Source organism: Trachypithecus francoisi, unplaced genomic scaffold, assembly GCF_009764315.1.
Source record: "Trachypithecus francoisi isolate TF-2019V2 unplaced genomic scaffold, Tfra_2.0 Lachesis_group16, whole genome shotgun sequence".
Classification (NCBI taxonomy): domain Eukaryota; kingdom Metazoa; phylum Chordata; class Mammalia; order Primates; family Cercopithecidae; genus Trachypithecus; species Trachypithecus francoisi.
The window spans coordinates 42,987,332-43,010,072 of NW_022681461.1; the positions used below are offsets into that span (position 1 = coordinate 42,987,332).

Consider the following 22,741-nt stretch of genomic DNA (forward strand, 5'->3'; position numbering starts at 1 on the left):
ACCTCTGCCTCCCATGTTCAAGATAATCTCATGTCTCAGCCTTCCAAGTAGCTGGAATTACAGACGCCACCATGCCAGGCTAGTTTTTGTATTTTTAGTAGAGTTGGGGTTTCGCCATATTGAACAGGCTGATCTCAAACTCCTGGCTTCAAGTGATCCACCTGCCTCAGCCTCCCAAGGTGCTCGGATTATAGGCATGAGCCATCGCACCTGGCTCAAACTCCTCTTAAAATGGGTTTAACTCAATCTGGATATCAGCAAAAAGGAAATTAAAATGTAGCAAGGACTGGTGAACTGATAGAAACACTTTGAAATTTCAAGGTCAAAATCACCAGTGTAGCAGAATCTTGCTAAGTCAGTATTTATTGGCTTGCTCAAAGGAAAACCCCCCGTACCCAAGTGAATATTTGCCTTATAAATTAAAATAACAAATACAATTTTTCTCAGCCTTCATATTTCCTTCACTAGAACTGCTAGAAATCTCCCCATAATGGTCTCTGAGGCCTGGCTGAAGGACCGCCTGTGCAGAAGCACCTCTGGGTGGTGCTCACCAGCAGTGTGTCTGAACCCCCAACGATGCTCAGGCCCAGCCCTGTTCGCCCTTTGGAAATCTCGATGGTTGTTTCACAGCCAGGGATAATGGGGCAGGTCGCAGGATCAGAAGCAAAAATTGCCGGTGTTGATGATCTGCTTGTATCTAAAAATAAGTTAAAAATGAAATACAAATAACAATTGGTTACAAGGCATATCCATCAAACTCACCACACAGATTGACTCTGAGGGATGGGCAGGGAAATAGGTCCAAGACCGTGGACAAAAAGAGACTTTATATTTACCTCAATCTTTTAATTATATTTAAAAATAAAACAAATGTGATTAAATCACCATTGTTAATTTAAGGTAGTGGGCAGAAAATTACCTATTTAATTATTTTCTATACATCCTGCATGTTTTAAATTGCTAGAGATATAAAGGATAGGATATGAAGAAGAGAGAACAGAGTTAAATTGAACCTCAAGTTTCACTTTGATATTATCCATTTCAATGAAGCCAAACACACTTCTTATGAATTAAAAGATTTATAAAACTCAGAACAGAGATATGTTGCAAAGACCTAGAAGTACATTCAGGGAAGACCACAAAACACATCAACAATTTTGGTTGTGATGCCTGCTTTTTGGGGCTTTTTACATTTTTGTTTCCTTCTTATTCTAGAGCATCTCTTCTTATGTAATCAATTCTAAGCAAAAAAAAAGGACCATTTGCACTTCTCTCCTTGGGTCTCATTTCATGTTTTATACATTCAGATGTCAAATCCTGGTGCATATATGTTCCGAAATGAATAGGTAAGAAAAGATCACGAGAAAAGGGGAATATAATTTCACACGTTATTTTATGAGAGTCTTCATATCATATCATATGTTTTATGATAAAACAAAGAGCATACAGCAAATAGCATGTTTTGGGAAAGCTAGGACACTTGGTATAGTAGCGTATGCTTTAGACAAGATGTTCTCTTTTTAGGAAATCAGAAACAGACTATTTTCTTGCTCCTTAAATGGTAAGAACAGGTGTAAGATATTTTCTTTTATGTTAAGTTTTCATTTAGCATTTCGTATTTTTATAGACAACACTATTTAGGGATCAACATAAAATTGAAAAATGAGAAAATTTCCATAAAATCTTTTAGCACTTCAGTGAATTATCCAGTCTTTCTAAATAAAGGATTATTTTCGGAGATGTATTACTTTAAGACTTTTTCATCCAAGTACATTACAAATGTTTTAAACTAGTGTTTCCTTAAAAAAAAAAGAACAGTTTGGAGGCCAAAAGAAATTTCTCCCCCCACCCTGTTACAGAAAAAGCCAATGCCTTTAAGTAATTTTTTAAAGTTTTGATGCTGCAGAGCTTGAAACTTACTGTTTTATTACACATCAGTGTATTCTTTCTCGAAAAGTAACTCAAAGGAATAATGTACCTCCGTATACTAGACTGGAAGTGTAATGACACATTAAAGTGTCATCCTATGGTTCACTTAACCTAAATCCATTTCCATTATGACAGGACCCACTATTACACCTAAAGCACAGAACTCAGATCTGCTATGCAGACCACGGCAATGACTAAAGAGTTTCTTATAGGGGCAGGCAGTACTGATCCCACCTATGAAACAGGATAATTGCACATTCATTCTACAGATAAGAAAACTGAACCTTAGGGAAGTTAAATTATTTTCCCAGTTTAAAAAAATAATCTACAAAATGATATTTCTAATTCATTAGTCAGATGCCTGGAATCAAGGTGCCCTTAGCAATAGATTTTTGGAGAGCAAAGAATACCATTCCTTTGTTTTAGAGATGAAGAAGCTGAGGCTTTGAGTGGGTAGGTTTCCTAAGACGCCACAGCTGCTTAATGTACAGCACATAGATTGCCTGCCTAACAGTCCAGTACTCTTTTTCTAGGAGTGCTCTCTTTATACCCTGCCCTCACCATAGGGCTCCCTGACTACCACCTGCCAAACAATGAGCCACAGGCAGGCAATCTATGTGCTGTACATTCTCCCAAGCAGAAACCCTCTGCTGAGTTCAGGTGTTCCATATGTGCAGGACTCTCATGAGCCCAGAGGCCTTACTTCGGATAGACTCTGGTTCCGGGGAGCCAGACTGTGGGACCATCAGAGACTGGGAGCTGTTCTTTTTTTCTCCACTGGCTGCACCAGCTGCTGAAGGAACAGCCTGGGAATCTGGATTCTCAGCATGGACGGTAAGTTTTACTGTTGTCTTTGTTGTCTTCAGAAGGCTAATAAACTGGCAGGGTGTATGTGTGGAAGAGAAACAAAATTAAAAGGTGAATTAGTTGACATACCAATGAGTCACCATTACCAATGGAATCTAATTCTCTCTGTGGTTAAGTGGAGAGACAGATCCAAATTATTTCTTTGTCAGGACCTGGGTAAAGAAAGAAATGGCTCTAATTTCTCTCTAGCTTTTCCAAATGCCTGATGTAGATTAGGGCCATGGTTAATTTCTACTTTAACTCTAGCTCTGACCAGATTTTTCCTTATATAAGAATTTCAACTTTTTTTTTTTTTTTTTTTTTGAGACGGAGTCTCGCTCTGTCGCCCAGCTTGGAGTGCAGTAGTCGGATCTCAGCTCACTGCAAGCTCCGCCTCCCGGGTCTTACGCCATTCTCCTGCCTCAGACTCCCGAGTAGCTGGGACTACAGGCGTCCACCACCTCGCCCGGCTAGTTTTTTTTGTATTTTTTAGTAGAGACGGGGTTTTACCGTGTTAGCCAGGATGGTCTCGATCTCCTGACCTTGTGATCCGCCCGCCTCGGCCTCCCAAAGTGCTGGGATTACAGGCTTGAGCAACTGCGCCCGGCCGACTTTCAACTTTTTACATCTCTAATCTCATCCGTTTTTCTGGATGCCCACAACCTTAGAAGATATATGGGTTATTTTACCTACTTCCTGATTCTATAGAAGCAGCTTACACAAACACTTTTAATAAAATAGAAACACATATGTTACAAGCAGAATAAGAAAAGCATGCAACAAAAAAGTCAAGGCAAATGAAAAGTTAAAACATAGATTTATGGCTTAAAGGATGTGTCCTAAATACTTATTAAAAACTGAATTTTTAAAAAGTAACTTTAAGCTTCTTACTGGACAATGAAGAAATTATTAACAGTTATATGGTTCTTCCTCACTATAAGAAAGAAAAAGCATACCATATTTCAAGGAAACAAAGCTTTTTTCTGGCACTTATAATTAAAAGGCCTCAAATGAGATACTAAATAAATATTAAGATCTCTTTTGAGGAGAGGAAACTCAAGTACAAGATATGTTTAACCCTAATAAAAGTTATATATTTAATGGTTAAGTCTTACAATCTGTTTATAAAGTAGTATACACAGTGGATATTTATAACAGCAAATATTCATTAAAAATATTTTCGCACTAACAGTCACTATTAAGGAGTTTAAAGTTTTCCCAAGGAAAAAATGGAAATATTTATCAAAAATGCCCAGTGAATATTGAATAATTTGTGTGGCAACAAAAAATACCTTAACACTACCTGGAAAATAAGAAATAGAAATTGAAGAACTTGTGAATAATCTCTTCTTTTCCTTAAGAACATGTCTTTTACAGCTACACAACCCTAATTCCCTATGATTTGCAGACACAAACACTTTAATCATGCCCAAGGATGGGCCTATATTACCATTTGCTTTATTTTGGAAAATTACCTTTTCAACAGGGTAACCAACAACAATTTCATCATCTACAGCCAATATCTGATCTCCAACTTTGAGTCGTCCATCCTAAATGGAAACGTAGAAGAAATTGAGTAATATTCCAAAAGTAATTCCCTCCCCAACTACTTAATGACAGTAAGAAAGGTAAACCTCACCGTGGCTGCTACCCCATGCTCTGTTAAACTCTTTATGATGACTCCACTGAGTGTATCTTCTTCGCTGATAGCAATACCCAAACCCCCCTGATCCTAGAAAAGTAAAAACAAAAATGCTCAGAAGACTTGAGATAGATTAATTTTATCCAAATGGATACCAAGGGTAAGAAAAGCAATTAAAACTCTTCTAAAGTCCAGAAATCTAAGACCTTAGATCTTACATCTAAGATCTTAGAAATCTTGTCTTTCTTAAGCAAACTTTCAAATTTTCCTAATGGGAATAAATTTTCCTCCATCAAATATTCAAGTGTTGTCGCTCTTCCCATATGTCTGACATCTTTAGTAACTTTAGCAAAATATCCAGACAGCAAAATTACATTCAATAATTCAATCAAAACATTCAGCATTTACAAATTTTGTCTAATGATTGAGTAAGTCATTCAAAACCAACCAAAGAATCCTGCCTCCTCTCTGGCCTGTGGCTTGGAAATAACAACAGGATCTAGCCCCTTCATTCTTTTCTGCCCCTCTTCTTCCTTTAGCAGGCAGACTGCCATTACTGATGCAGACTCTGTCCTTTTGGGGGCTGAACACTCACAGTTGTTTCTACAGAGAACAGCATTTCAATCTGCTGCAGACTGAAAATGCCTCTCAGTCCTAAGACAAGCTCCGAGAACCTGCCAAGACTAGGGAGCTACACCTACTTTGCTACATTTTCCACATTTCCCTTTATCAAAACCAAATGTTCAGAAATATTGGCTTTTAGCTTTCTTTAATGTTTACTTTAATAAAATTAAAATCGAGTTTTTAACATTTTCATGCTGGCCAGAGCCAGCAACCTAATTTTTTCTCCAGAGAAAAGTTACAAAAAGCAAATAAGAGAAAAGGGAATCTTGACATGGTTTCTCTGAAATATACACGAGTTAAATGTGCCATCAGAGATGTTTATGGTAATGGCTATGACACCAAGGTAGGTTTCAACATCATTTTAAAGATTATCAACCTGCGGCTCTTCTGAGGTAGATTATTAATGCCTGATGAGTTTGAAACTGTCACTGACCATCTCTCTGCTACCTCTTTCTTTCCAGGTAATCAATCATGTGTATCTGCCAGAGTAAGCTGCACCTTTAGAGTGAGGAGAATTGACTTTACCTTCTACCTAACAATAGAAATTTGGATATGGCACTTAACATCTCTAATCCTCAATTTTCTTACCTACGAAATCTAGATTTTCTTGTCTACAAAATGGAATAATAATACTTGTCACGTAACAGTCAGGAAAGTACTTTATTGGTACAGTGAGTATTTGCTGATTGTTTACCTAATACTGCTTCCCATCTTACCCCTCTATACAAATTGATTTTTATTAGAATATCTAGCCTTCCCACCCACCCCTCTCTTCCCCCAACCTCCATATTCTCTCTCCCACCTTCTTCCCTCACCATGTTTCAGGCTGTAGATTAAAAATATGAGCAGAAATTCTTTGATACTTCTCTCTTCAAGAAGGAACCTAAGAGCAGGGGCTAGACTTAGTGACTTGATTCTAACAAAGAGAATAAAGCAGAATTAATGGTGTATAACTTCACAGTCAGGTCAAAAAAGGCAAAGGGGCTTCTTCCTTGCTGTCTCTCTTGGATAACTTGCTCTGCAAGATGCCAGCCGCCATTGTCCTAAGAAAACTCAAGCAGCCCCATTTAGAAGAAATAAGGCTTCTTGCCAACAGCCATTTGGGTAAATCATCTTGGAAGCAATGTCCAGCTCAGTCAAATTTTGAGATGACTGTAGCCCTAGCTGGCAATGTGTCTGCAATTGCACAAGAGATTCTCAGCAGATCCCCCAGCTAAAATGCTCTGAAATTCCTAACCCATAGAAACTGTAAGACCATAAATGCCTGTTGTTTAAGTTGTGAGGTTTTGTGGTAATTTGTTACATAGCAAAAGTTAAGGAGCTCCAAGAATGGGGTTTGAACAACTGAAGTCAATTCTACAATTACAGTCCCATGGTCACAGTCCCTGGCTCAAAAGTAGACACATGATCTGAACTGATTCAATTAGGATGAATCTTGGAACTTTTGCTCAGAAGGCTTGAATAGCCATTCTCTCCCTTCCCCCAAGATACATATAAAAGAAGTAGCGCATGGCCCAACTATGGTTGGCAACCATTCTAAAACCATGAGAAAGACAAGTCTTGGGATAAAGCTGACACTGAATGGCACAGTATCACACAGACAGGGAAAGAAACAGGCACTTGATGACACTATTCAGTCACAGAACCAACTACCCTTGAAGGTTGCTGACCTGAGTCCATAAATCCTCTTCCTTGATGAAACCTAATAGAATTAGTTCGTTTTTTTCTGTTATTTGCAATAAGAGGAGTCTTAAAAGAAACAATAAGCAACAAATCTGCATGCATAATATGCCCAAACTCAACTATAATACTACAAAAACAACTATATACACCTCAACAAACAATTTATTGATATCAGAAAAGCAGGATGAGGCTGGGCGTGGTGGCTCAGACCTGTAATCCCAGCACTTTGAGAGGCTGAGGCAGGTGGATCACCTGAGGTCAGGAGTTCAAGACCAGCCTGGCCAACATGGCGAAAGTCCATCTCTAATTAAAGTACAAAAGTTAGCCAGGCATGGTGGTGCACACCTGTAATCCTAGCTACTTGGGAGGCTGAGGCAGGAGAAGTGCTTAAACCTGGGAGGTGGAGGATGCAGTGAGCCGAGATCACACCACTACATTCCAGCCTAGGCAACAGAGTGAGACTGAGTCTCAAAAAAATAAATAAATAAGAAAAAGAAAAACAGGATGACAAATAAGAAAGGATAACAGCATATAAGTGTGCAATTTTTTACTTAACTGCTCAACTTTCCAACTTACTTTTACCAGAGTGCATATAGTCCTTAGGAAGAAGAGATCTGAGATACTTTGTTTGGGGCTAGTTATTAAAACACTACCGGCCGGGCGCGGTGGCTCAAGCCTGTAATCCCAGCACTTTGGGAGGCTGAGACGGGCGGATCACGAGGTCAGGAGATGGAGACCATCCTGGCTAATACGGTGAAACCCCGTCATTACTAAAAATACAAAAACTAGCCGGGCGAGGTGGCGGGCGCCTGTAGTCCCAGCTACTCGGGAGGCTGAGGCAGGAGAATGGCGGAAACCCGGGAGGCGGAGCTTGCAGTGAGCTGAGATCTGGCCACTGCACTCCAGTCTGGGCGACAGAGCGAGACTCCACCTCAAAAAAAAAAAAACAAAAAAAAAACAAAAACACTACCATACAGGAAATAGAAAACAAATTAAGGAAATATATTTTCGTGTTTTTTTTTCTGTTTTAAAATATTATTTTAAAAGTTTTTTAGAGATGGGGTCTTGCTATGTTTCCCAGGCTGGTCTTGAATTCCCACCTCAGCCTCCCACATAGCTGGGACTACAGGCATGCGCCATTGTGCCTGGCTTCAAGGAAATATATTTTTGAACGAGCTGTATAATTCAGCAGCTAGAAAAGAGTAATAAACAAGAATGAAAAGTCAAATTAAGCGCAACAAATTATTATTAGTTGGAGGATTATTTTGAAGGTAGAAGCTTCTCTAAAATTCAAAAGAAGAAAAACTCTTAATCCTATTTCAAGGCTTTCTCCACATAAAATTGTATGGATATGAAGCACAGCTTTGACAGTCATAGGCGGCTATTACCTGCTTTGATGCATGGGTACCTCCTAGGACAAACTGTGCTAAAAATTAATCTTTAATCAAAACTGTTTTCTGATCAACTGAATTTGCGTTTCAGTCAGCTACTGTGGGTTTAGATTCTATGTATGGGAGCTTTCTGCTTATACTTCTATTTTTCCATTTTTAAAAAATAGAAAAGATTAAAAAAAGATAATTGACTTGAGAGTTTCTAAGGAGTCAAAACAGAACTAGAAATGAGCTGTTAGTAGAGCTCTCACTTTTAGACAATGCAAAAATTATTCTCTTCCTGATTCTCCTGATCTCAACATCTTTCCCCCTTATGCATGTACAGCACATAACCGTTCATTCATTCTTCCTTCCCAGACACTTACTCAGTCTGAACTATGTCCATGACAGTAAGTAATGGGAAAGAAAAAGTGAGAATTTCTTCTCTCAACATGTATATGCTTTAGATGTACAGAAAAGATACCCACATCAAATTTCATCACAGGAGACAAGCTCTTGGGTCAAACACGGTTAAGTGACAAACAAAATGAAGACATTAATAGTAAGTACTATATAAACCAAAATATTGAAGTAATATTTCAAAATAAACACAGGTGAGATTTAAATTGGGTCTTTAGTGTATGTAGGATTTATATAAGTTAAAAGAAATCAGAAAGACCAAGTGATATAAACCAAGGCAAGGAGGGATAAATTCTCAAAACCTTCTCCATGAGCTCTTGATTCAAATCAGTTTGACTGAAGTACAGGATTCCTAGAAGGAACATACAGGCATTTTAGAAAGACAGATGGGGCCCAGTAGCAAGTTGAAATAGGTAATGGATGGGAAATGGGACTTGGAGGCAGAAGACCAGAGTTCAATTCCAGCTCTACTATTTGAAGTTATGGCAACAGTTCAAAGTGGAGAAAATAATAGCAAGCTCACAGGGTTGCTAAGAAGTAAATAACATAATGAACACATGTTACATTACCATTGAATTATTATGTCAAATAACTATAATTTTAAAAAAAATGTAGGATAGTAAAAATGACAAAAGATTTAAGCTGATTCATGAGTATTAGAAGCTGTGTCTTTCTCCCTTCTTTGCTTAATTGAGTTTTATTCTCAGAGCCATGTACTAATGGGGTTAGGAGTGCCAGGCTTAGTGCAATATGTCACTTAATGTCATTTTTAACAATGGCTTCCTCAAGAGATGTTTCCAAGGATATATTCTATCGGGAACTCAGAAATTCATGGTTAGAAGTATTAACAAAAATAATTATAATAACTCGCACTGTGGTAAGCACTTTGTATAAATTCTTTCATTTAATCTTTACAATAGCATCTCTAATGTAAAGGGATTCTCCTCATCTCATGAGGAAAGTGAGACCCAGAGAAGTTAAACGGTATAGAAAAATAGTCTGTTGTATGGCAAGAGTGACACCACCTTGAAGCGAAACTGCCATGGTGACCAGTGTTTGACTCCTGCATACCAAGGTGTTCTGTAGCGAGCCCTGTAGCATAGATAATCCTTCATAAAGATGTTTACCTAACCTCTCCACTGGTAACAAGTTTCAGCAAGAAACTCTGAGACGTGACCAGCTACATGTCTTTATCCTTGCTATGTAAAGAATACTTTCTGGAGGGTGGATGCTGGGATCCACTGTCTTGTGGCCACCAGCAACATGGCTTCTGTACATAAGTCCTTATTAAGCATTTCTTTCTGATAAACTGGATTTGTCAGCCTCTTTCATCAGGCTCCCAGCTCCCTCAGTCTTTGGGGGTTGGCTTGCATATACCTGCTCACCATGGAACAAATGGCTTGCCTATTGCCCAGAGAAGTTAAGTGACTCCAAAGCCCACACTTAAAACCATTAAAATCATGGTTAATTGCCTCTTCTGTCTAGCTACTTTTAAAAGATTCTTGTATCCCCTTACTTACTTTGGCTTTCATCAATAAATACATTCTAGCTACCTGAGCTTTAGATTTGTTTGAAATCTACATATAAATGGAAGCTTTCAGTGGGCAATACATTGAGGTTCTCCAAGGTCCTGCATTCCTCAATAGCATCTAATTTAGAAAGGGAAGTACACATAATAGACATCTGCTGAATAAATAAAAAAGGAGGCGAAAGGCAGAAACCAGCTTTTATATTGCAGAACGAAGGAACCTTGCTCATTAGCTCATCCAATCCCAACAATAACCCTTAATATAGGCAGCCTCATTTACAGAAGAAGAAAGTGAGGACCAATGGGATTAAGTGATTTATAGCGGATCACTCAGGATGTAAGAAGGGCTTCTGACAGACAGCACAGGTTTCTGTCCACCCTCATTGCTAAATGCCCGGCCAAAGAACTTGAATGTATCTGTTTGGAAATGAACGTCCTTAGGAGGAAACTGGATCCTTTCCTTACTCCTTATATGAAAATTAATTCAAGATGGATTAGAGACTTAAATGTTAGACCTAATACCATAAAAACCCTAGAAGAAAATCTAGGTAGTACCATTCAGGACATAGGCATGGGCAAGGACTTCACGTCTAAAACACCAAAAGCAACGGCAACAAAAGCCAAAATTGACAAATGGGATCTAATTAAACTAAAGAGCTTCTGCACAGCAAAAGAAACTACCATCAGAGTGAACAGGCAACCTACAGAATGAGAGAAAATTTTTGCAATCTACTCATCTGACAAAGGGCTGATATCCAGAACCTACAAGGAACTCAAACAAATTTACAAGAAAAAAACAAACAACCCCATCAAAAAGTGGGGAAAGGATATGAACAGACATTTCTCAAAAGAAGACATTCATACAGCCAACAGACACATGAAAAAATGCTCATCATCACTCACCATCAGAGAAATGCAAATCAAAACCACAATGAGATACCATCTCACACCAGTTAGAATGGCAATCATTAAAAAGTCAGGAAACAACAGGTGCTGGAGAGGATGTGGAGAAATAGGAACACTTTTACACTGTTGGTGGGATTGTATACTAGTCCAACCATTATGGAAAACAGTATGGCGATTCCTCAAGGATCTAGAACTAGATGTACCATATGACCCAGCCATCCCACTACTGGGTATACACCCAAAGGATTATAAATCATGCTGCTATAAAGACACATGCACACGTATGTTTATTGCGGCACTATTCACAATAGCAAAGACTTGGAATCAACCCAAATGTCCATCAGTGACAGACTGGATTAAGAAAATGTGGCACATACACACCATGCAATACTATGCAGCCATAAAAAAGGATGAGTTTGCATCCTTTGTAGGGACATGGATGCAGCTGGAAACCATCATTCTTAGCAAACTATCACAAGAACAGAAAACCAAACACCGCATGTTCTCACTCATAGGTGGGAACTGAACAATGAGATCACTTGGACTCGGGAAGGGGAACATCACAAACCGGGGCCTATCATGGGGAGGGAGGCGGGGGGAGGGATTGCATTGGGGAGTTATACATGATATAAATGACAAATTGATGGGTGCTGATGAGTTGATGGGTGCAGCACACCAACATGGCACAAGTATACATATGTAACAAACCTGCACGTTATGCACATGTACCCTAGAACTTAAAGTATAATAATAAAAAAAAATAAATAAATAAACAAAAATAAAAAAATTAAAAAAATAAAAAAAAAAGATGCTATGAACATCTATCAAGCACCTTAATCAGGTAGTCTAATGTGGAAACAGAAAACATCAGAGAAACTCACTGACAAGTAGCCATCAGACAACTCTATACCAGCTTATTCATCCCTAATTATTAAAACAATAATAATAGCAAGCAATACTTGTATATGTGTGCCAGGTGCTGGAAACTGTAATATATACTTAATTCTCACTACAAGTCTATGAGGTAAGTTGAACAATTATTAAGTCCATTTTCAAAAGGCAAAACTATGTACAGGTTAAGAAACATGCTCAAAGTCACAGTCTCATAGCCAGTGAGTGACAAATCTAGGTCTCTGACCCAGGTGGTCTGGCTTTAAGTCTTTGCTCCCAACCACTATAGTAGGCTGCTCTTTATTTGTCTAACATGTTCACTCCGCAAACATTTCCTGGGCACTCATTATATCCTAGAATATACTAAGCCTCAGATGATAAATTAAAATCCATACCATGAAAGGATATTTTTAAATTATCTAATTTTGGACTTTTCTAAAGATCAACATAAACAGATTTTTTTTTAAATCATTCATTATAAAGTATCCAACATACATTTAAGTGTTTCATAATTAACAAATTATAGGAAAATGATTGCACTGTTAAATATTATAAACTCTTCAGGATTTAGGAGGAAAGGAAACTAAGCAGAAATCAGAAAGGGAAAGAGGAAGATGTCATCTCTCTTAAATGGCGATAGAATGAGGGATTCTCAAACTGAAGTGTATGGACTTCTTGATAGAAAGGTAAAAAGACTTTAGTAACTTCTTTTCTTTTTAACCACAACAGAAATAGTCCATCATGATAAAGACTTCTCTTACGTGTATAGTACAAGACTAGAGCAATGCATTTTTGTATATGGTTATCACTGTAAAAAACAGCAGCAATAAAATATCAATATCGTCAGGGTATTTTTTTCTCCTGAATACTTAACAAAATCTGACCATGTGCTAGGATAAAGGTGCTATTATCATCTTCAATTTACAAATGAGGAAACTGAGGCAAAGAAAGATCATACAATGTGTGAAGCATGTATTTGATGAAACAAGGGATTCAACCCAGACAGAATGACTCTGGAGCCGAGGCTCTCAAGCATCATACTGCACTGCCTCCTGGTTGGAGAGTGGCAATACGGACCACTGTCTTTCCTTCTGTCTGCAGCATTTCCTATAAATATTCTCTGACCTCCCTACCCCACTTCCTGCCTTCCTCTTCTTCCTGGGCACTTCACTGCTCTTTCAGCTTATACTCATGCTCATCCATTGTCCACCTGCTTACCTGCATGAGCCTGAAGCACCCAAAAGCATTTATAGGTTTCTGTCCAGCAAACTCTCTCTTAAAGGCAATCATCTGAGTCGAAAGTTCACTTCTAAATATATGAGCTTTCCTATATATATATATAAATTTTTTTTTTTTTTTTTTTTTTTTTTTTGAGACGGAGTCTCGCTCTGTCGCCCAGGCTGGAGTGCAGAGGCTGGAGTGCAGTGGCCGGATCTCAGCTCACTGCAAGCTCCGCCTCCCGGGTTCACGCCATTCTCCTGCCTCAGCCTCCCAAGTAGCTGGGACTACAGGCGCCCGCCAACTCGCCCGGCTAGTTTTTTGTATTTTTTAGTAGAGACGGGGTTTTGCCGTGTTAGCTAGGTTGGTCTCGATCTCCTGACCTTGCGATCCACCCGTCTCGGCCTCAGCGCGGTAGAGCTTTCCTATTTTTAAAGGACAAAACTATAACTTCTATTTCTTTATTTTTATTTCCTCCATAGCAGGACCTTAGTAAAGGACTCAATGGACAGATAACTAAATTTGATAATTTGGAATAATTACAAAAGGGCAAGCTGGAACCCTGATAAAGTATCAGTTGGCACAGTAGTTTTCAAACTTAAATGTGCATCAGGCAGGTCTAATAAAACACAAACTTCTGGGCCCAATCCTAGAGTTTTTCATTCAGCAGGTAAGTTTGAGTGGGCCCAAGTATTTGCAATTCTAACAAAATCTCAGATGATGCTGATGCTGTTAATCTGGAGACCACACTTTTGAGAACACAGTGAATTAGAATACTGATGTAAAGGAACTCACATCATTTCATTCCAATTCAAAGCAGATTTACCTTGGGAAGCTCCAGATGTTGCACATTTTTAAATGAACTGAGGTCCACAGCTGCATCAGAAGTAGTAACAGTTGGCTCTGTCTGACAGAGGGAAAGAAATGACAAAAAGGGCAACTACATGTTAGGAATTTTGATTTGTTTAAATATAAGGGCCACTTATTCAAAATTATTTTATACATTATACAAAATTATTTTAATACATTTATTTTAATACACTATTGCTATTTTAATACATTTATTTATTTTAATACATTTTTGCTATTTTAACATTCCATGGAATTTATGAACATTATATTCTTTTCAAAATACTTATGAGGTGTAACTGGACAACAATCAGTTGAGAGCACAGATAGACCAAGTGGCTTGAAGGCTGCCTGGATTTACTGTATAACGAAAACTGATGGCAGCCCAGCTACCAAATGGTGAAACTCACTGACAGAGCACCAGCAGAAACACCATTCATTATTCTTTACTGCGTTATTTATCAAGTGAATTGAAAACTTTAATGTTTTACCTGAACGTTATTAAAAATTCCTTAAGAGACATATTTAGTACAAGTAATATGATAACAAAATATATTACTTTATAACCTAGTTATCTTAAATAACCACATGGCATAGTTGAACGTTAGGAGCAGCCAGAATGAGACAATGATTTGTACATCTATCTTATATACACATAAGCTCTATTTTTATATATTGATTTAGGAAAGAATGTTTCTCTTCCTACAGCTACCCCCACTGATAATCACCAAGGTTCCTCTAATTTAAAGCTTTTCATTCTCTACTAACTCCTTTTATTCATCATACACATGTATCCAAAGCTTTCCGAAATCAAAACAAAACCACTCTCCCAATTCTCTATCACCCTCTAGCCACTGCCTCTCTCTCTCCTTGATTTCTTGTCCACCATTTGCCTCCTCAAAAACCACTAAAAGTCTCCTAGTTACCAAACCCAAAGGACTCTCTCTACTCATCTTCTTGCTGGATTCTTGCTACACGGCAGCATGTAGAGCTGTGGAGTGTACCCTTGAAAGACACTCCCCTCTGCTGCTCTGCCACATGCCCTCCTGGTTCTTCATAGTCTCTGATCTCTTTGTTCACCTTCCTCCTTATTGTTGCTACCACATGATTGTGCCCTTGGCCTTCTTTCTCTCTAAATGCTCTCTCAAGCATCTCAGCTTCCATGGCTAAGAAATGCCAAATCTGCATCTATAGGAAATCATCTCTAAACTGGAGACCAAACGTCCCAATGTACACTTCTACCAGGCTATCCAACAGGCACTTCGTTCTTAACCTGCCACAAATAGAATGTACCATATTTTTGCAGATATCTTTCTGTATTTTCTATTTGGTAAAAGACAGCCACCCCTCATGTCACTAAGTCAGACATCTGAAAACCTTGTATATCCTATCTGTTTTATTCTCCAGTCCAAAGAGCAATATCTGGTATAAGGCAGAGTACTCAGAAAATATTTGTTGGATAAACACATCTTCAACCATTCATTTTTCCTCAATGAGTACATTTATTTGGGGATGAAGTATTACCAATTTGGGTCTTAAACATCTGATGTAACCATTCCCTCTTCTAGCTTTAGTTCAGGTCCCATTAACTGTTTCCTGAATTATTCCAATAATTATCTTACTTCCTCTAACTTCTCTCCCCTGCTATCTCTGATTTTTCTCTACAGTACTGCCAGAGAAATTTTTAACTATACATTTCTCATTCTTTGAGCTCCACACTGTCTCAAAGACAAGGCTGGCACGTTAGCCTACCAGTGTATTCCATGATCTGACCCTTTCCCCTCTAACATTGACCCTTTCCCCACCAGCTCCCATTCCCTGCCCCTCATTGCTCAGTGATGCTCTATAATTTTGTTCCCTGCATTGGCCAGAGTATCCATGCCATTACTCACTCCATGCCCTCTGCTTGCAACATTTTTACCCCCCAAATCTTCCAACATACACTTCACATGTAACCTTCCCTATAAAGTTTTATTCTCAATTTCTTTTCAGAGGCAGAACTGATAACTCTTTTCCTACCCTCACTATTCCCTAGGCAGACTACAAGTACTCTTCACATAAGTGGTATGCTTATTTCCATGAGCGTCTTCTTATACTAGGATTTATATTCCTTGAAGGCCAAGGCTATAACTTATCTACCTCTAAGATCCCTCTCTAAGTGTTAGGTAATTGTTTGATTGAATTAATAAGGTGCACATCAATCAAGTCTTCCCAGAGAAACAAACATAAGTTACATATACCTCCTTATTTTGAAGATTTTCTGAGGTAGAAGGCAAAGGTTCTACTGCATTTCCAGGACATACGGCCATCTGATTCACTGCATCTTTATTTCTGAAAGCAAAAAAACAACAACCTGTTATAACATAATGGTATTATTTTCGTTCTCTTACTTCAAAAATCAGAAGGTTATCAGAGAAAAATGTTTAACCCCCAAAACCTGGAACTATGACACTTACATATTTACAAATATTTTCTTTTCTTTCTTTTTTTGAGACAGAATCTCTTTCTGTTGCCCAGGCTAGAGTGCAATGGCACAATCTCAGCTCACTGCAACCTCCACCTCCTAGGTTCAAGTAAGTCTCCTGCCTCAGCCTCCCTAGTAGCTGGGACTACAGGCGCATGCCACCATGCCCGGCTAATTTTTTGTATTTTTTCTTTTTTTTAGTAGAGACAGGGTTTCACCATGTTAGCCAGGATGGTCTCGATCTCCTGACCTCATGATTCGCCCGCCTCAGCCTCCCAAAGTGCTGAGATTACAGGCGTGAACCACCATGCCCGGCCACAAATGTTTTATTTTCATTCAAAAGAACTCCGAGTAGAAATGCTAACAAAAAGTATTTGGTAAACTAGCAAAAGAAAAATGATCACCTGATAAAAATTATTTTCACTTTAGAAGGGGCACATTTAATGATTGATGAGGCATTCTGATGACTTCTTCCATATAAAATCTGACCATTGATCTGCGAGAAATAAATATCATTAGTTGGGTCTGAAATTTTAGTATCATAAATTTTTATCATCCTTCCTCATTAATGAAAAGCACATTTTTTTCTTCCTTTAAAATATATTTTATATTAAATGTTATATATTTTCCTCCCCAGAACATGAACCTGACTTTTCATGGTGAATAAAAGAATAGCTCATGTTTAAAGCCAGCGTTAAAATAACGCACATGAAGGCTGACATCCATGGACTGCTGATAAAGAGGCACCACTGGGACCAACTGCAGGAGAGTAGACAGCAAATTTCCTGGCAGGCACTGGGCTCCCAGGATGCTCTGCACAAAATGAGGGTTCTGTGGAAAAACTTGTCACCTGCAAGACCATCCTGGGAAGTTCCTTACTGTCGTATTTCCCACTTAGTCTCAAAACTCAAGCCCTAGAAATAGGTCACTGGGAGAAGGCATGCTGGGTAGATTCAGGATTTAGGCAGCAAACTGTGCCTAAACAGTATAGTGCCTAATGCAAATGACTGGCTCAGTCATTTGGTCGTTTAATCACTGCCAACTGAGCCTTCCGTGTCTATAGGGAGAAACATACTCAGCATGGGAAGAGTATAAAGGCAGTATAAAATCATGTGGATCCCAGCCCAGGAGGGGCAAGGACAAACAACACAAGCAAATAAAATTCTAAACCCTATAAAGTATGGTCCACAAATTTATTTTGTTTGGCAAGCTGAGTTACTGCTTGTTATTTAGCCTTAACCTTGACCCCACTCCACCTCACCCTCATCACTTCTCCTATTAGTGATTCAAGTTCCAGAATGTCCGTCCAGTGGGTCAGCCTCTGGGGAATGACTGGTCACTTGGCTTTTCAAAAACTCCTAATAAAAATGCAGCACACAAAACAAATGCTTTTGAAGTGTGAGCTTTATTACTATCTTGGGGCAAAAATTGTTTCTGGTGCTACACAGTCATGACCTTTTAATGGATGTTAATGGGAACATGGACTCTACTTAGTAGAAATTTGGTTTAGAGCCAGATTTGCTGCAATGCATCTATTTTATTAAGCAAGCAATGGCTTTCTCAGTCGCTATAAGGTATAGGTGATTTTCTGGAAACTGACGGTTCCATTTACACTTATAAAACAAGAATAAATTCAAAGTTTTCCACAAAAACTTACCTCTAGAAGCTCATCTGCAATTTGTAATCGACCATCTTTTCCTGCAGCTCCATTTGGATCAATCCCCACTATGAAGACACTCATCCTGGATCGGTCTTTGTTCCCAGCAAGACTTAGGCCCAAACCACTATGACCTTTCTCCAGTTCAATCATATGCAGCTCACCTGTTAGGGTTCCATAACGCTCTCTGATATTTTCTACATACAACAACAACAACAAATACATATTTAAAGTTAATTTACAGTCAAATGCTTTACTGTGGAAAGCTATTTAGTTTTATCTCAAAAGGGCAGTATTTTGTACCAAAATGTAATCTTTGTCAGTTAAAAGCTAAATATACTAGTCACTTGGGCATCAGGACTGGTTTCCTGGAGGACCCAAACTTTGAGGAATTTCTTTGCATCTAGGGTGCAGAGAGCACAATGTCTGATTAATCAGTTCACCTTGGGGTGGTTATGCCAAAGAGAAGTAATTCATATTTACAAACTCTAAAAAGACTATGATTAAACCAGAAACTTGATCATTTGCAGAGGAGAACAGAACTGAGGCATCCAGAATATCTGTGTTCACTGAACAGTGGGAGCTTTTCTCCCATTGGAATATCAACATTATATATCACATCATGTTGGGTAGTTTCTTGGTAGATATATGCAAAATGAAGGAAATGAGCTTCCTTTTTGCACAGAGCTATCAGGCCAGGACAACTTGATATATGTATCCCAGCTTTGGGACACATTTCCTAATTAGATGACACCATTTACATCTCCTATCCCACATTTTCAAGAGGTGATGGTTATTGTGCACCCTATTCAATCTATGAGGGCTAAGGCCTCACGTAGGTGCTCCAGTGCACAGCCACAGATGAGCAACCAGCCAACAGCCAGCATTACTTGCCAACCACATGAATGAACTGTCTTGGAAGTCCAGCCCAGATGGGCCCAGTCACCCACTGCCCTTTGATAGATTAATAATAAATTATTGTTTTATGCCATTACATTTCGGGGTGGCTTCATAATAGAAAACTGAAACATTCCAGTTCACATTTTCCTCAAGAGTACATTCTGACCACATTGATTGTTAGCAACACGCTCTAGCGTCACTGAGAACAGACTGAGAAACCTACAAACTTTACCAGTCATCTTAGAAAACGTTACTATATGGCTAATGGGCTAATGTCATGCATTCTACATTGATTCCTAACTGCATCAACCTCATAAACTATTTCCTGATTCCCACAATATAGCAGCACAACTTTTATGTTCCGTACTTCCTAAAAAGATGTACCGCAGCTTTCTTAAAGGAAAAATTCGATTTTTAAAATAAAACTTTTTAAAACAATGACATTGATAACTTCGGGCTAAATTTTAAATATTTTCCTGTAAAATGGTATTTGCTTAGAAAACAGAGACTCCCTATTGGTCCTAATAACAGCTGCCTATGAAAGACTGCTGGGCACGAGGCGCTGTGCTTAGCACTCTTTTGGCACTGTCTAATAGACTGTTAGCAACCTGAGGGGAGAACTCCATTTTAAAAAGAGAGATAATCACTAGGCTAAAGCTTAGAGACAGTTAAACAGTTTAGTCAATACCTAAAGTTTTTATCTCCACAATTATACTACATCACCATTCTGGTATAGAAAATACACCAGAAGTGCAAGGTGTGATATCAACAACAGCCAGATTTTACATGAGGAATCTGAGGCCCAGAAAGGGGTGGTGACTTGTTCAAGACACAGAGTGGCATAGCTTCTGAGACAGTGCCCTGTCCTTATTAATTCTCATACAAAAGGCAGAGTGAGCTTTAACAGCACTTTTAAAGGAAAGGAAGAGTATGATTTCATGCCTCAGGAATGTATGCTGTATTCAAGCAAAACAAACACTATTTCTTTCCACACAGAACTGCAGTATATATCACAAAGCTGCAACATACTTATTTATCCAGGGCACAATCCTTGAGAAACTCAGAGCTATTTTAATACCTCTTATAATTAAATACATCACAAAAAGACAACTTACTCCAGCTGTAACCAAACTCATCCTCTTTGTCCACATCTTGTGAGATTTTGCTTGCAGATGACTGTGTGTGATCACTACCCATTTCTGCAAAGGCTGAAGGAGGGGGTGGGGGCACACTGCACAATGGAGCCTTCTCTGGCTCTGACTCTGACTGACTGGGTGCCTGTGGGAACAAAAAGAATGCAGTAGGTTTGTGCAGTCTAAGGAAGAAAACTTCAAGAAGAAGAAATAAGTTTGTAATGTCAAAAACAAAGACTGGCTTTAAAATACCTAACAAATAATGGAAAGCTCATATATGTATATAATATATATATAAAATAACAAATAATGGAAAGCTCATATATATAATATCTAACAAATAATGGAAGGCTCAGATTGTTAAATATTTTATATAATATATATTATATATATAAAACATATATATATGAGCTTTCCATTATTTGTTTGATATTTTAAAGCCGGACTTTGTTTTTGACATATTCTTATTTCCATATATATCTATTATATATATAAATAGATAAGAAATATTAGATGGGATTCAGGCAAAGTTTAAATATATTAAACTAAGTAGTATCAGAGAATAATTCACTAAGCTTTTATTTGCTCTTTTAAGCCAATGAATTAATGAATTTGAAGGCTTAAATGACTTGGTAGAAAACTGAACTTTCCCTTCTAGAAAAAATGTCATTCAAAAGTTATAACGTTTGGGTCTGGGTAAGATTTGGGGCATGTAGAAAAATCTGCCAAGAAACTGCAGGAAAAAAAATTAACAAAGAAGTTGCCCTTCAAAGCTTATTAGTGAGACTAAACATAAATAATTATTTATTGCTACCTGAATCCTCTCTCCACATGATTCTCTTAACAAATCCAGGACAGCAAGTATCACACATGCAGGCTTGTCTACCAGGGAGCCAGTTTGTTAGCACAGAGTACACACTCGGATCTGAGAGGCATGGTTTTAAGGACACCAGCTTTCCCTTGCCAAGGCAGATCACAAGATAAATGAGGAAACACAGAGGCTCCTTAATAGAAAGCCAAAGCGTGGCATACTGGCTGTCACTTAGGGTCATAGGTCCTATTTCAAAAAAAAAAGGACTTGGCATCATCAAGTTCTTATACTGCAAAAATAATTCCAGTTTTTGCCATTAAAACTCCAATTACTTTTGCACCAATCTAATACTATAGATGATCAAACAGCATGTTAAGAGTTTGAAAGGTCTTTAAGTCACTGAGTTCATTTTATTCATGTTGCAGATGAATAAACCTTTTGAACCTGAGACTATAAGAAGTGAAAGTTTTTGTTTCAAATCAAACAGTGGTACTAGACTTCTTTTTGCTTAACTCTTAATCCAGTACACTTTCCATTATATCATGATGTCTCCTCCAACTTGCATAAGTAAGACAGTACCTAACTCAAAGGTCAGGGACACCCAGCTAAAGTTCTAACCTTGTTACGAAGCTGTCCCTGATGCCTTGAACCTATGGTTTTCCTATATATCTTTATTTTACTTTTTACTGCATAATAATTCCTCTGATATAATGTTTTATTATGTATGTTTATATCTAGAAAAACATTATGTTTTTTTTTAAACTGACTTCTTACAAGGATACATTAAGTGATAAACATGCACATATTACTTAGCAATTATTTATTGGTGCCAAGAATTAGAATACCTAAAAATATATCTAACACTAGAACTATCTGAGACTGAATGTGACCTTTCTTTGTTGATTCAGAAAGCACTCAATTTTCTGGCAAAGCAAAAAGCTGACTGATAGGGATTTAACGGCATAAGTGTCAGATTACAGAATCTGCTATATTGAAATGTTCAGTCTATACGTCATTGGACAAACAGATGAAACTTACTAATATAAATGGAACCCTTGTTATCTTCCCAAATGCTGTGCCATAAATGTCTCAAATTAATAATATACCAATAAAAGCAAACACACACACTCACACACACACACACACACACACACACAAAACCCTCATTTGATCCAATCAAGTTTCATTATCATAGTAAAAGGAGCAAGATATGCACTTCAGAATTTTTCTGGCTAAAAACATTTACTTCTCTGTAACAACAGAAAATGTTATCAAGCATTGATTAAGTCCATTCCATTTTTAAAAAGTAGAACAAAATCTAATTTAAACTTCCCATAATTTTAACAAATCTAAAGATGGCATTTTATAGATCTTGCTGAATAATTTTTCTGAGCTGTTATTTTAAGAACAAACAAACAAAACCTGCTTATCTGAAAACCTGTCTGGGATCTCAGGCACAACATTTTCATACTGTGAGTACACCAAAACCTACCTGACTAATAAAACCAATATAAGCCTCTATTTACTTGAGGGGCAATCAGGTGTTACATTTTCATATACCTGACACCCTCATTCTCATCAGGATCATGTATCTGCCTTGTTAGTGACACTTTTTAAAAGGTATTCATGAAAATATAGCTCTTTAACAAAGATTGCTTAGCCTTCATTGTCAAAAATGCAATGTATACTTGAAATCACTCCATGCCGTGTATGTACACATCAAGTACAGCACACACATAAAGCACACTGTAACACACCCACATATGAAAATTCCACACTGACACAAACCTTAAAGGGTATGGGAGCAAAAGGGTTAGTTGGGGAACAATGGAAGATAATTCTACTTGAATTCTGTAATTCCTATAGCAAT

General features: G+C 38.0%; 1 protein-coding gene across 7 annotated transcripts in view; it reads right to left on the bottom strand.

Annotated features, from left to right (window-relative positions):
* MPDZ (multiple PDZ domain crumbs cell polarity complex component) overlaps nucleotides 1–22,741 on the bottom strand; it is a 181,973-nt gene that overhangs the window by 17,271 nt on the left and 141,961 nt on the right. For all 7 annotated transcript variants that reach the window (XM_033237359.1, XM_033237363.1, XM_033237361.1 and 4 more), the window contains 9 exons: nucleotides 20,043–20,205; nucleotides 18,028–18,224; nucleotides 16,775–16,866; nucleotides 16,147–16,237; nucleotides 13,884–13,964; nucleotides 4,415–4,507; nucleotides 4,251–4,325; nucleotides 2,633–2,807; nucleotides 552–697 (listed from right to left, as the gene is read on the bottom strand). In XM_033237359.1, coding sequence (XP_033093250.1) covers nucleotides 552–697; nucleotides 2,633–2,807; nucleotides 4,251–4,325; nucleotides 4,415–4,507; nucleotides 13,884–13,964; nucleotides 16,147–16,237; nucleotides 16,775–16,866; nucleotides 18,028–18,224; nucleotides 20,043–20,205 — 1,113 coding nt within the window. The remainder of the gene's footprint in view (nucleotides 1–551; nucleotides 698–2,632; nucleotides 2,808–4,250; nucleotides 4,326–4,414; nucleotides 4,508–13,883; nucleotides 13,965–16,146; nucleotides 16,238–16,774; nucleotides 16,867–18,027; nucleotides 18,225–20,042; nucleotides 20,206–22,741) is intronic.